Source organism: Amblyraja radiata, chromosome 26 (assembly GCF_010909765.2).
Source record: "Amblyraja radiata isolate CabotCenter1 chromosome 26, sAmbRad1.1.pri, whole genome shotgun sequence".
Taxonomy (NCBI): domain Eukaryota; kingdom Metazoa; phylum Chordata; class Chondrichthyes; order Rajiformes; family Rajidae; genus Amblyraja; species Amblyraja radiata.
In genome coordinates this window covers 3,723,708-3,738,751 of record NC_045981.1, presented here as the reverse complement: position 1 = coordinate 3,738,751, position 15,044 = coordinate 3,723,708, and the positions used below count along the sequence as shown (strand labels likewise).

Genomic DNA, 15,044 nt, shown 5'->3' with positions numbered 1-15,044 from the left:
TGTTTCGTACTGTGGTAGCGCTTATTAACAAACTAAATTACAGTTTAGGGCAAATTCCTCAAGTAATATGCCCACGAACTGGCTCCAACTTTTTATATTTGCTGAATATGAGCCATACGAAAGCAAAGTAAGAGGTGCAATCATTCAACCAGCATTTAATGTATATTGCTGTAGCAGTATTAAGAACCACACTGTAATAGGAGAACATTTCATGAGAATAATTCTCATTTGGAGAATTGACAAGAAAAATGGCAAGGGCAAAAAGCAAAATCACTGTAAAATATGTAGTAGAGTCTGCAGTTCCTTATAACAGATGGTGTGACATTTCCCTTCTAGTATAGCAGATTTTACAATCTGTCATTTGTAAAGTTTGACAGTGTAGCTAATGGAACAACATTATTTATATTATGCACTTATCTCGTCAAAATTCCCATTGCATTTTTCAAAGCTAAACAATTTTAAATAAGCTAGATAGAAATTAATTTTAGGGACGAAATTCTGTAAAATTGTTGTCAATATGCTTTTATGACAATAATCTTGGGGAAATGCTGGATCAGTAAAGTATATGCAGGGATAAATGTTGAAGTGACTGCCATCATACTTAAATATTTGGGACAGATTATCCAAAGTTGCTGTATATGCATCATTCAATACGGTTAAAATGAATGCAAGTGTGACAACATTACTTCTGCACCCATGACTATCATTTACAATTTTACAGACAGTAATCTGCAAGTATAAGCAATAACTTAACAAAAGGCACAAAATGCTGGAGAGACTCAAGCATCATTTCTGGGGAACATGGATAGGTGAAACTTCGGGTCGGGCACAACCTGAAACACACTTATCCATGTTCTATAGAGATGCAGCCTGATCCGCTGAGTTACTCCAGCACTTTGTGTAAACCAGCATCTGCAGTTCCTTGTTTCTAACTAATAACTTAGCTCTTCTTAAGAGTTTTCTCTTAGAAAAGGGATACTTAGGAAGGGATACTGAGTTGGATGATCAGCCATGATCATATTGAATGGCGGTGCAGGCTCGAAGGGCCGAATGGCCTACTCCTGCACCTAATTTCTATGTTTCTATGTCTATGTTTCATGTAAAGAAAAATGTGTCAAGTTTTGTCACAATATTGGGAAATGGACAAAGAGCAAATAAATAACTGAAACAAATATTGGGATGTGCATGAGTGTGTGATTGGTTGTAAAAGTCTTAAGGGCCAAAGAGATGCGAGTCAATGGGTTGATTCTGAGAATTGTAAAGTATATACGACTGAACAAATGGGAGGTATGCGAACTAATGAGTTTTCTGGTGCTTGAAGGCATTAAATGTGAACACCATTACGGAAAAGGAAGGCAAACAATGCCAAGCAATATGTAGTCAATGAAGATTGGAAAAGATGGGGAAAGATAGAGATGTTAGCTTCTATTTTTTTTAAGTTATGGAGTGTGAGAAAAATCAAAATTTTTGAATACATTGTGAATCAAGGTGATGTAAGTACATTTTTGGGAAGGGCTGCTGAGATAGAGATGACCTACCTTAAAAATGTAGAATAATGCATTCTTTACATTCTAGCCACCTTCAATGTGGTGAAGAAAACATAGTATTAAGCCAGGCTGAGAGTTAGAGATATAAGCATAAAATGCTGGAAACACTCAAGAGTTTGAGAAGGAGATGAAGCGATAATACACCATTATCCTAAATTGTCCTAAATTATGTAATTTTAAAGATTAAGTCAATTTTACTGCCATAATCTGAACAGATAGATACAAAGGGCAGGAACAGTTGGGACATATTCTGGAGGAGAGATCACATTCAAAGACTTCCGACAGAAAAGGGAATGGAAGATTGATAGTGTCAGGGCAAATGTTCAGGATTCTCTTTAAAAGAAAGACCTATGATGGGCAAACCATTTTTAATACCTTCTAGCAAATGGCCCTGGAAGGAAAGCTGTTGGTCAGCAATTGACAACTGTAACAATTCAAAATAATTGGAGGTGAGCCTCATGTATTAAATATACCCAGAGTTGTCATTACAACAGTGCATACATCAGAAACAACTTGAAACTCTTTGGTTCATGACCATGTAATTTCTGTAATTTCTACATGGTGAAACCAAAATGTATAAAAATACTTTTTAATAAAATCAGACAATGTGTACTTTAACCACAAGTGATTTTTTCTATTATAAATCTCAAATTGTAGAGTACAGAGGCAAATAAATAAATGATGGGTCTTTGTCCCAAACATTACGGAGGGCACTGTATCCTTCGTTCAGTACAATTTCAGGACTAGACTTAGAGTTCCAAGGGGAGCTGGGCTTGAGTTTTGAATAAGTCTTTATGACAAAGGTTTAATCAACAAAGTGAAAAAGGCAGAAATCAGGTTGACAGGTGATGAAGATGGATGTGCAAGAAGGAACTGCAGATGCTGGTTTAAACCGAAGATAGACACAAAAAGTTGGAGTAACTCAGCAGGACAGGCAGCATCTCTGGAGAGAAGGAATGGGTCGTTTCTGGTCGAGACCCTTCTCAAGAAGGGTCTCAACCCTAAATGTCACCCATTCCCTCGCTCCAAAGATGCTGCCTGTCCCGCTGAGTTACTCCAGCTTTTTGTGTCTATGAAGATGGCTGTGACAGTTTTAACAGTGGTAAGAGCAAGATAGGGAGAGGAAACAGGTGACGTCGCTAAAATGGAAATAATCTGCTTGTAATAGAATTGAGGTTTGGACATTTAATTCAAGTCCACAAGCACCAACTTAGAACCAAACATCCTTGTGAATGGTCAGAGGCTTTCAGTAATCGACAGGTTGACATTCCTTGGTACCACTCTCAAAGGTCAGTGTACATGGATGATGTGATTAAACACAGGAGAGCAAAAGCTAGCTCTACTTTTGGAAGACTACGAGGTAAAGTGGGGGGAAAGAGGAATCAGCCTAAAGACCAAATTAAAGGTGTATCGTGCTGTGCCATATCCACTTAACAATAAGTGGCAAAAAAAATATTCTAGACACAGATTCTGTCCCATGCAAACCTCCCCAGCATCTACACATTGCTGAAAGGATTAAAGTTCAGGTGGGCAGGAAATGTTAGAAGAATGTCTAGTGACAAAATATCAAAGCATGGAAAGCCAACAAAAGCTTTTCTCTGTTCCTTGGTACGTGTGACAATAAACTAAACAATAATCACTTGGTTGACAAAGAGATTCAAAAACTCTCAGAACTTCCCCGAAGAGTTTCAACATTGACATTGGGAACAAGCAGTGAATCATCCTGTTTGACATTGGTGGATAAAAAGTGACGCTTGTTCGTAGGAGAAAGCTAAAATGGAGATAAAGAAAATCTTGTAAACCACTGATGCTATAACCCCTACATCTCTGTCATATGTGGGAAAGGAACGTTTGAACCCAGATTGGTCTCATCAACCATCTCCGTACACATTGCAATGTTATAAACTGGTTGTCCTGATCTTACTGTAGAACAGAAGGGTCTACTGCCAGTAAAAAACAGGGAAAAGGATTGAGTGAATGCTGGGGAAGACAAAGAGAAACTGGAACTTGTCCTCTTGATTTATACTAAGATGGATTAACGAAAAAAAGAAACAGTTTAATCACAACATTTTTGTGATTGTGTTCAGATTTTAAAACATTGTTGTCCCTATAAATCTTATAATGTGTGAGACAAATACATTTCTCACCTTAAGAACATTTAGGCAATAAAAATCCTACCTCTGATTGGTCTCCAGAGTCTGTCCATTCCATGCCTCAGTAGCACAATCCGAGCCAATTCTGTGAATGACTCAATTATATTAAAATTGCACAATGGGCTAACTTCAAAGAATGTCATGCCTTGTTGTTCCGCATAGACTTGAGCCTGTTCTGTGGACACCTGCCGCTTAAAAGCCAAGTGAAGGCGATTTCCAACCAGGATCTTAGGCACACCTGGAGCATGCTGAGCAAATAAGTAAAAAATAATTATTGTGGAGGTTCTCTGACATTACATTTGGTTCTTTTTTGATTAATAAGATCTTGACGTATGCAAAATGCTGAAAATTTGAAATAAAAACAATGTGCTGAAAACTAGGTCAGCATTCATGGCTAGAAAATTGGAGTTAACATTTCAGATCCACTATGCGAGTTCTGACAAAAATGTCAGTTGTGTTTCTCTCTCCAGTGATGCTGGCTTCCCTGCTGAGCATTTCCAGCATTTTGCGTTTTTATTTCAGATCTTGCGATGGATAAATTTATTAAATGTTATTTTTTGATCAAAGGACAACTGCAACAAATTAACTATGGAAAATAATATGAATGAGTAATTAGCTACACAGCCACACAAACAGAAAAAAGACAACTTTTTCCATGTTAAATAATTCTACTTCAAATCTGTTAATTTGAGAGATACTAACAAAAACACGAAACAATGAGAATCTGGCTAATATTTAATAAAAAATAAATGGATCCATGGTGCTAACCCATGGATGAAAATTCTGAGCACTACCTGAGCACCGCAGCAGGTAATACTATTATTTCACTTAGTCCATAGCCTTAAATCACAAAGTCTAATTCTAGCACAGACATTTGGAAGTTCACTGTTTTTGGTCATGTGGGATGCAGACTCTTTGCTTCAAATCAGAAGAAATTAACATGAATTTTTCTTGTTATTTCACATGGGATTAGTTCGTAGGGAGCATGATTCTAAATTGCTGTAAATTAATCAATTTTAATTGTAAATTAGGGATACATTTGATGGTGAGGCTATGATTTTGCAGTTTACAGAAGGTTCCCAAATCATTTCCTCTCCAATAATTTTTGTCTGTTCTTCCATTGAATCGGCAAACCAGAAGCTCTGGAAATGATTAATCCATTTTGATGTTTGCTAATTACCTTCTTAGCTCATAGAAACTATCCTGACTATTTGTATCAGCATGGTAAGCAATTCCAATGCACAGCAATACAAGAGACTTCAGAGAGTGGTGGACTCAGCCTAGTACATCATGGGCACAGTCATCCCAACTATCACAGGCATCAAAAACCTGAGGTACTGCCTCAGGAAGGATCTTCACCATCTGGGCCATGCCCTCTGTTCGTTGCTACCATTCAGCAGGAGGTACAGAAACCTGAAATCCTACATCACCAGGTTCAGGAACAGCTACTTTCTTCTTGAAAGCTGCTCAGCCTTAATCCTATCCCAGCAAAGGCACACTGTGGACCACTTCCTACATTACCATGGATTTGTTTTCTAATTGTGTTTTGCACCAATGTTTTTTGCAGTATTTTTCTTTTCATTGTCCTGTGGAATTTCGGGTTTTGTATATTGTCTGAGTTTCTGTGCCTGTAACACTGCTGCAAGCAATATTTTCATTGTACCTGTATCTGCACCTCACTGAACCTGTGTACCGATATTAAACTTCACTTGACGACCCGAGCTACGAATCATCATCTACTGGGGGTGGGGTTTGTGAAAAATTATTGTTGCATAATAGGGAAAAACATATAGCTGTCAAACAAAAACAAATCTTCTACTCGTGGATTTTAATATCACCACATAATCTCATATCTCACCAGCACAAATATGTACTCACAGCTAATAAATTTATTTATTTCCAGTATGTATGTATGGATTATAAATTAGTCATGTGTAAGGGAGGAGATTGATTATTCTGATTCATCTACGCAGAATGATTTTGATTTCCTCATATCATCAAATAGCAGTTGAAAATTCATCATTTTATTTATTGAATTATTTTTTTTTACCAGAATCATGACTATGATAAAGCTCCCTTATTTGCCAGGAGGGCAGGGATTACTTTGTTGGAGCAAATTAATTTGATCGTTGCTGCAGAAGTACTGAAAAAGTAGCTATATTAAGATGTGGCACCTTTGTCATTATTGACTCATCCAGTAGCAAATTTTTAATTACCGGTATTAAAATCTGTGCCACGACAAAACCATAAATATGTCTGAATCTCGTGACAAATGTTCCAGCTAATAGCACCAGAATGGCATACTTCCTTCAATATTATGATTATGTGGAATCACTTAAGGGTTTCTCTCTTTCTGTGAACTACTGTGTATAAGAGTATAACATTCAAAGATACACAAATATATTCACAAATCATGTTATATGCAAATTCCAACTGCCTTTTGACCTTTACTTGAATATAGGCCAAAGCAAGAATTTCATTGTCCTATCAGGGACACATAACAATAAACTCACTTGAACTTGAAAGCAGAGTCACGTGCATTTTTAATTTTTATATATATTAATTTTTTGTTGTACACTTTAAAAACCATGTCCAAATTAAATACAATTTTGTTTGTCAAGGATTAAGACAATACGTGGAATATTTATAAAGTATTTATTTCTAACCTCATCTATTGCATCTGCTGTTCCCGATGTGACCTCCTATATGTCATTGAGACCAAGGGTAGACTCGGCGATCGCTTTGCCGAACACTTGTGCTCAGTCCGTCAAGGCCAACTGGATCTCCTGGTTGCTAACCATTTGAATTCCCCTCTCCATTCCCATACTGACCTTTCTGTTCTGGGCCTACTCCATAGCCAGAGTGAGGCCACAAGGAAACAGAAGGAACAGCACCTCAATTTCAGTTTGGGTAGTTTACAACTCAACGGTATGAACATTGAATTTTCCAATTTTAGATAACTAACCCATAAACAGCCCTCTTCTCCCTCCCCTTTCTCACCCAACATTCTTCCAACCAACCATTCTCCCTTCCTGTGAACCCCGGCTGACGTTACATAGGTTTCTCCTTTCTCCCTTCATCTGCATCCCTTCCAGCGGCTACATAATTCACAACTTTTCTATCCTTTCGGGCTCAGATCTATCTTTTCATCTCTGGCCATTGTTCAACAGTCTGCCTATCAAACCACCCCCTCACCTATATTCACCTATTACCAGCCATGCATTGTCCTGGCTCTCCTCTTCTCTCGCTTTCTTTCCTGCTCTGTCCGCAATCAGTCTGAAGAATGGCCCAAACCTGAAACATCACCTATCCGTGTTCTCCAGAGATGCTGCCTAACTCGCTCAGTTACTCAGAGTTACTGTCTTTCTATGCAATGTTCATTGTTTATTATATTTGTTCAGATATCCACTGAATGAACCACTGTATATGTATTGTTTTGTTTTCCTTTTGTAAGTGTTAATTCTCTTATTAAATTATTAGGGATAAATAAATTTCAACTTTTAAAATCTCTTGTTTTGGCAATTTGAGAAACTAACAAGGTTCCTAAAGTTTATAAAGTTTATAAAGGTTAAAAAAGTTCCCGAAACCTCTGCCAAAATGTAAACTTTCACATGAAATTAAGTAATTTGAACCCATTGAACCTGTAAAGTGTTCCTTCCAGTCATTCAGCAGGTGAATGCACTATGTGACATATTAAAAGCTACCAAGGGTGACTCACTCAACTCAATTAATCTTCGTCCTTGGATGCGTCAAAAGAGAAGGCTTGGGAGTGTCAAAAAAGACAGATCAAGAACTTCTCACATTTCAAATAATTCAAAAATTCTGTTGTTTTAAAATTCCATACCACTATCTAAGATTCTTTTCGGAAATATAGATAAAGCTGACACATGAAGGTGATTACTTTCAAATGAGATTACCAGCAAAGCTAGTTGCTCTGTGCTGCAGAATCCAGATCCCAGCTGAATGTTTTATGCAACAAAGCTTAGATGTTGCAACAGCAAGAGGAGGCCATGTGCTGCCCCTGCTTGCAGAACACAATGACAGTGATTACCTGCTGAGGGCAATTGTGTAACTGCAATAAATTGCATGATATATTGCCAGCCACAAAAACTTTTTATTTTTATTGGCCCTTGGAATTAATCCATCAAAATAACTACTGCATTGCCGCTGATTGTACCTGCAACATGAAAGTTCACACACAGATGTTTTCTGTACAAGACTGAACAGAAATTCCATCAAAATAGACTCACCGCCACTTCGACATTCAATTTTATAACCATCATTCAAGAGCCAATGAATTCGAAAAGTACCGTACCTCATCAATTTCCTTGATCCACCGGCCGATACCATCAAACGACCAGCGATTTGTTATGTCATAGACCAAAATTACACCCTACAAATTTCAATCAAAGTTGAATGAATGTAATACATTACAAAATGATTTGCAATTTGCTTTAAAAGATTTACAACACATACAGTGCCTTCCATAATGTTTGGGACAAAGACCCATCATTTATTTATTTGCCTCTGTACTCCACAATTTAACCACATGTGATTTTTTTCTATTACAAATCTCAAATCGTGGAGTACAGAGGCAAATAAATAAATGACGGGTCTTTGTCCCAAACATTATGGAGGGCACTATATTCACAGAGTTACAGAAGAGCTACAACATGGAAAGAGACTATTCAGTCAACCAAATCCTCGATGAGTCTAAGCAACTGTAATCCAGCTGGTTCCCCACCTGTTCCCATTCCTCTCTCTCTCTCTCTCTCTCTCTCTCTCTCTCTCGAGTCGTGCACAGTTCTTCCTCCCAAGCAGTTCCCTCTTTAATGTCATCACCGAATCTACCTCTCATTCCAGATCCTACGAATTTCTAATTTAAATAAAATCACTTTTAATTATTTTCCTAATTGCTTAATTCTTAGTTGTCCAGTTCTTAACCATTAACAAGAACAGTCTCTCTCTATCTACTCTGTTTTACCGTATCTACTTTTCTAGCAAAATGTATATTCTCTCTCAGTTTATTACCGTTATATTTTACTTCTTTTAAATAACGTATTCTCCATTCAAGTTGCTTTCACTGATCATGTTTCTTCGGTTCATCCTCATCACCATTAAGAAAAACAATATAAATTGCAAAACGTTGAAGGACAACAGAAGAGGCACATAAGTACCTTTGAGGTATTAATGTAACTAAGGAAAAAGAAATATGATGTTTCATAAAAGAAACTAATTAACAGTATTAATATTTTTTTCAAAACTATAACATCTGTGTCATCCAAGAGATCATTGTTCCATTACATCGAAAAAAGTGACCTCAAAAACAACAACACAAATTCTTGATTTAAGCAGTTTATACAATATGATATTTTATATATGTATTTACTGCACTGGAAAATATGCACCAGATACACCATATAAAGCATACTGTCTGGTGGCATCATAGCTTGGTTTGGGAACAGTTCTGCCCAAGATTACAGAGAGTTGTGGATGTGGAGTCCATCACATCAACCAGACTCCCTGCCATTGACTATCTATCTATACACACTGCCTCAGAAAAGCTGAAATGTTGATTAAGCCAACATAATCAAAGCCATGTCCTGCCACAGTCATTCCTTCTTCTCCCCAGTCCCATTGGGCAGAACATACAGAAGCTTGAAAAGTCCACCAGAAGACTCAAGAACAGCTCTTTTTGACTTGGTTTCCTTCTTTAAAATGACTAGCTGCTCTTCTATCTCCCAGCTGAATAATATCTAAATAGATGTCTAAAAGGGTATTCTTTTACCAGATAAAAGGATTATATTTTAGGCATGTTCACAGAGACAAAAAATGATAAATAATGTATGATGTAATTTAATAATAGATGAGATTAATGTATTTTTTCTTACTTGGGCTCCTCGTGAGTAGGAACGAAAAATGGTGCAGAACCTGCCTTGCCCAGATGTATCCCTGAAGATAAAATAGTAAAACATTAAATAATTAGTAGTTTCAAAAACTGCTTAAATATAAAGTGTAGTCTCAGTATTGTAAAATAATTATATATAGAGTTTGTAGTGACAGACGTAATACCATAAGATTAGAAATGCAAGTCAAACCCACTTTGGGGCATCTTGTTTGGAAATGTCTTTGTTGCTCCAAAAGTACTTTGATAAAGATTATTCCAAGGAAAAATACAATAGTTTAGTACAAACTACAATACAATCAAGAAAAAGAAGAAAATAGATTACGGAAATTGAGGACTTGCAGGATTGAAGCTAACATATTTACATAATTAGAGCAGAAAACCACATGAAGAAAGAATGTATTACTCTCAGCGAGAGAAGTCTGTTAACAGGCTCTATTACACAGGACTTCTCTGTCAGAAATTTGTCTATTAAGTTCCACCTTAAAATGTGGCACCAGCTCTTTTGTAAAAGCAACAATAAAGATTTATGGGGTTCGGGCAGGAATCGCCAGAACAGGCACAACTGAAAAGTAGTGACACCCTTCCCTGGTTTACCCTTAAGCCCTGTGCCAGGTGGTGACTGTGGACCACCCAAAACCAATGCTGGATCCTTGGGACACATCCGATTGATATAGGTTCAGTTTTCATATGAAATTAGGCTTGAGATCTTCTTGAGGTAGCGGCACTTTCAAAGAGCTTTTTCCAGCAGCAGTTACAGAAATATCAAGGTCAATTTGAAATACCATTCCAGCTTTGCCCTGCTTTCAGATTTCATGTTTATAAGAGACAAGCACATGTGCATGAATCTGAAGGTTTCTCAGATAAAACAGATGCAGTGAAGGACTTGGGGTTCCCATATAGCAAGCCAGGCACAGAATTTATCCCTTAATGCTGAAACGTTGGTAACCGAACCAGAAGTGCCCAGTGGATAATCTATCATCAGCCTTCTCATTAGTTTCACCATCCCAGTAGACATGTTAATTTGTTCAACTTTAAATGCAAGAATGATTAACTGCACTGTATAAAACAAAACCATGTGCAGAAAACCTGCCAGCTTTGACACTGAACATGCTTCAGAACTAACCAAACCTCTATTCAAGCTTTTCTGAATGGCTATAACGCCATCTACTTGATTAAATGGAAAATTACTTGGGTATCTCCCATTTATAAAGTGCAGGAAAAAGATAAATCTAACCTCATTAGCCGAGCAAAGAGGCTACAGAAGTAATTTACAATGTAGTCAGGTGGGACTTGGGCATTAATAACCTGCTCACCAAAGCACAACTTCAGTTCTGTTAGGACCACTAAGCACCAGACAATACAAGGTACTGTATGAACTGATGAAGTGCCTTTATTTCTCTCTCCATAGATGTTGGCTGATTTTTTTTGTATTTCCAATTGTTTTGTTTTTATCTCACAAAACAACAGTCCTGGTCCAAACATGAACAAAATAGCTAAATTTCAGAGACAAGGTGAGAGTGATGTACTGAAAATGATGTAAATGGGAACCAAGGGAGAAACTAAATCTCATTTGATTGGAGTAACATCTAGCTCAAAGGAAGATGGATCAAGGTCAATTTGTTCTGCAGGTGTTTCTCACTGATGATTGTGCAGTTGTTTCAGCTGAACTTGCCACTCCTCTGAGTAAGTAAATACAAGTCTCAAGAACCTTCCCTCAACAGGCAAAATATACAATTGCCTGATCCCCCATCATCAACATTCATAACCAGAAAACAATTAAGAACAAAATGTTGAGTACAATTTTCCTTCACTTGTGATCCCACATGCAATCCAGGTAAAAAGCTTTAGCAACCTGGAGAATATTCTTACAGCAGATCTAACTGCAATGGATGAATATTTCCAGACATGGAAGCTATGACCAACCTCACCAAAATCCAGTCACTGCTTTGCACAGTGCAAACATCCTGATAAACTGAACAGTCAATATTAGTGTCTGCAGTGAGAATATTTGCTGCAACCAAGCACCAACATAACACCAGTGGTCTGAACAAGGGTCTCGGTCCAAAATGTTGCCTATTTCCTTCGCTCCATAGATGCTGCCGCTGAGTTTCTCCAGCACTTTTGTCTACCTTCGATTTTCCAGCATCTGCAGTTCCTACTTAAACATAACTCTAGTGGTCACTGATTTCTTACAACCAACTATGGAAGTATATTATTTTTTTGCCTCCGTTACAGATTCAGTGAAAAGGGGACCAGAAGCAACAGATTGCTTGAGTAACTCAGCGAGCCAGGCAGCCACTCTGGAGAGAAGGAATGCATGACGTTTCGGATCGAGACCCTTCTCCGGTACCAGAAGCACCGTGTATTCTTTTGGACATGTGTACTTTAGAAACCAAATAGAATTGCTACAATCTGGTATTTTCCTGTACATTGAACATGCACATCAAGGCTCTCAATAGCTATGATGCTGATTTCTTGTCATTGATATCAGAATGCCAGAGTTGCTTATTTCTCAAGGGTGATTAAAAAATAGTGCCTTTAAACCCAATATTAGTTCATCACCTTTGTGAACACTGTTGATTTCTTGTTGGTGTGGAGAATTTATCCTTTGTGATGTGCAGTGTAAATTTAACTCAACCCTATTATGATTTATTTTAATTCACAGTGGAATTATTTGAGACCTGGGCTCTATGGTTATCTCTTGGCCAATTTGCACAGTTATTTTTAGACTATGTCCCAGTAGCCATTAATTTGTGGATGCTGATTATTTTGGTAGATGGCATCCTAATGTGTACATACTTTCTGAACTTGCAAGAGATTCAGAAAACACAGAAAGAAAATCCCCTTCAGAGATAACAGATTGAAGTGCATCTGTGGAGATGGAAACATAGTTTATATTTCAGGTCAATGATTTGCCAGCAGAACCGAGACAGACAAAAAAATGAAACAATCTGAAATCTGCAGAGAAAGGAGGAATATCTGTGAAACCTGGGAGAGATGAACGATTCACATGGTGGTGATGCTGGCTGAAAGAGTAAGGAAAATCTCTACCTTTCTGCACTACTGTAGTCCTCACTAAACCTTCCATGGGTCTGTTCCTTGTCCCAGGTTGGGGCAAGAACCATATCCATGGAAGCATTCTTAAAGACTATAGTGTGTGTAAAGTTGAGATATCAACAAATGCAAAATTCATTCAAAACATTAAGTCTATTAAGCTAACTGTGCATATTTTAGGTGGAATTCAAATTACTTTGGACGGTCCCCTGAAGGTTTCTGAGCAAAAGGATTGGCCATATACCAGTGGAATTATCCTAATGCCCCTGTCCCACTTAGGAAACCTGAACGGAAACCTCTGGAGACTTTGCGCCCCACCCAAGGTTTCCATGCAGTTCCCGGTTTTTGTCAGTCTCCCTACCTGTTTCCTCTACCTGCAACCTCCGGCAACCACCTGCAACCTCCGGGAACCGCACGGAAACCTTGGGTGGGGCGCAAAGTCTCCAGAGGTTTCCGTTCAGGTTTCCTAAGTGGGGCAGGGGCATAATGGTGAAATCAAGAAATTAATTCTGAATTAGCTGTTGCTCTGCTTGCTGTGGTTGAAAGTCCAATCTGCAGAATGTTCCATCACTGTTAAAGTTACCCTGGTTCTCACAACATCGTAACAGCCCAGGTCTAGAATAATTCCCAGCTGACATCTTAAAAAAGTGCCTTCCAAAAACAGCTACTCTTCCACAATGTTTGAAAACCTCTTCTTTGCACATTGACAGTGCATGCCTGATTACATAATGGGATACATTGATTCCCCCACTGCAGTAGGTACAGTGTCCTCCATAATGTTTGGGACAAAGACTCATCATTTATTTATTTGTTTCTGTACTCCACAATTTGAGATTTGTAATAGGAAAAAAAAAATCACATGTGGTTAAAGTGCACATTGTCAGATTTTAATAAAGGCCATTTTTATACATTTTGGTTTCACCATGTAGAAATTACAGCTGTATATATACATAGTCCTCCCCATTTCAGCGCATCATAATATTTGGGACACAGCAATGTCATGTAAATGAAAGTAGTCATGTTTAGTATTTGGTACATATCCTTTCCATGCAATGGCTGCTTGAAGTCTGTGATTCATGGACGTCACCAGTTGATGGGTGGGTGTCTTCTCTGGTGATGCTCTGCCAGGCCTGTATTGCAGCCATATTTAGCTTATGCTTCTTTTGGGGGCTAGTCTTCTTCAGTTTTCTCTTCAGCATATAAAAGGCATCCTCAATTGGGTTCAGATTGGGTGATTGACTTGGCCACTCAAGAATTAACCATTTTTTAGCTTTGGGAAAAACTCCTTTGTTGCTTTAGCAGTATGTTTTGGATCATTGTCTTGCTGTAGAATGAACCGCCGGCCAATGAGTTTTGAGGCATTTGTTTGAACTTGAGCAGATGGGATGTGTCTATACACTTCAGAATTCATTCTGCTAGTAACATCAGCAGTTGTATCATCAATGACAATAAGTGAGCCAGTACCTTCAGCAGCCATACATGCCCAGGCCATAACACCCCCACCACCGTGTTTCACAGATGAGGTGGTATACTTTGGATCTTGGGCAGTTCCTTCTCTCCTCCATACTTTGCTCTTGTCATCCATCTGATATAAGTTAATCTTCATCTCATGTGTCCACAAAACCTTTTTCTAGAAATGTGGTTGCTCTTTTAAGTACTTCTTGGCAAACTGTAACCTGGTCATCCTATTTTTGCAGCTAACCAGTGGTTTGCATCTTGCAGTGTAGCCTCTGTATTTCTGTTCATGAAGTATTCTGCGGACAGTGGTCATTGACAAATCCACACCCGACTCCTGAAGAGTGTTTCTGATCTGTCGGACAGGTGTTTGGGGATTGTTCTTTATTATTATTATAGAGAGAATTATTCTGTCATCAGTTGTGGAGGTCTTCTTTGGCCTGCCAGTTCCTTTGCGATTAGTAAGCTGACCAGTGCTCTCTTTCTTCTTAATTATGTTCTAAACAGTTGATTTTGGTAAACCTAAGGTTCGGCTGATGTTTCTAACAGTTTTATTCTTGTTTCTCGGTCTCATAATGACTTCTTTGACTTTCATTGGCACAATTTTGGTTCTCGTGTTGACAAACAGCAATAAAAGTTTCCAAAGGTGATGGAAAGACTGGAGGAAGGGTTAGGTGCGGAGAGCTCTTATACCTGCTTTAAGGAGCCAATTAAACACCCCTGCGAAATCACAAATGCCAACGAAGTCATGTTTCCCCAAACATTATGGTGCCCTGAAATGGGGGGGACTATGTACCATGCTGTAATTTCTACATGGTGAAACCAAAATGTATAAAAATACCCCTTAATAAAATCTAACAATGTGCACTTTAACCACATGTGAATTTTTCTATCACAAAATCTCAAATTGTGGAGTAAAGAGGCAAA

At 38.1% G+C, this 15,044-nt stretch overlaps 1 protein-coding gene across 1 annotated transcript in view; it reads right to left on the bottom strand.

Moving 5' to 3' along the window:
* Nucleotides 1–15,044, bottom strand: part of rab40b (RAB40B, member RAS oncogene family) — a 28,388-nt gene that overhangs the window by 2,174 nt on the left and 11,170 nt on the right. Inside the window, exons 3-5 of the mRNA XM_033044063.1 lie at nucleotides 9,592–9,652; nucleotides 8,016–8,093; nucleotides 3,726–3,948 (exon numbers count right to left, since the gene is read on the bottom strand). Coding sequence (XP_032899954.1) covers nucleotides 3,726–3,948; nucleotides 8,016–8,093; nucleotides 9,592–9,652 — 362 coding nt within the window. The remainder of the gene's footprint in view (nucleotides 1–3,725; nucleotides 3,949–8,015; nucleotides 8,094–9,591; nucleotides 9,653–15,044) is intronic.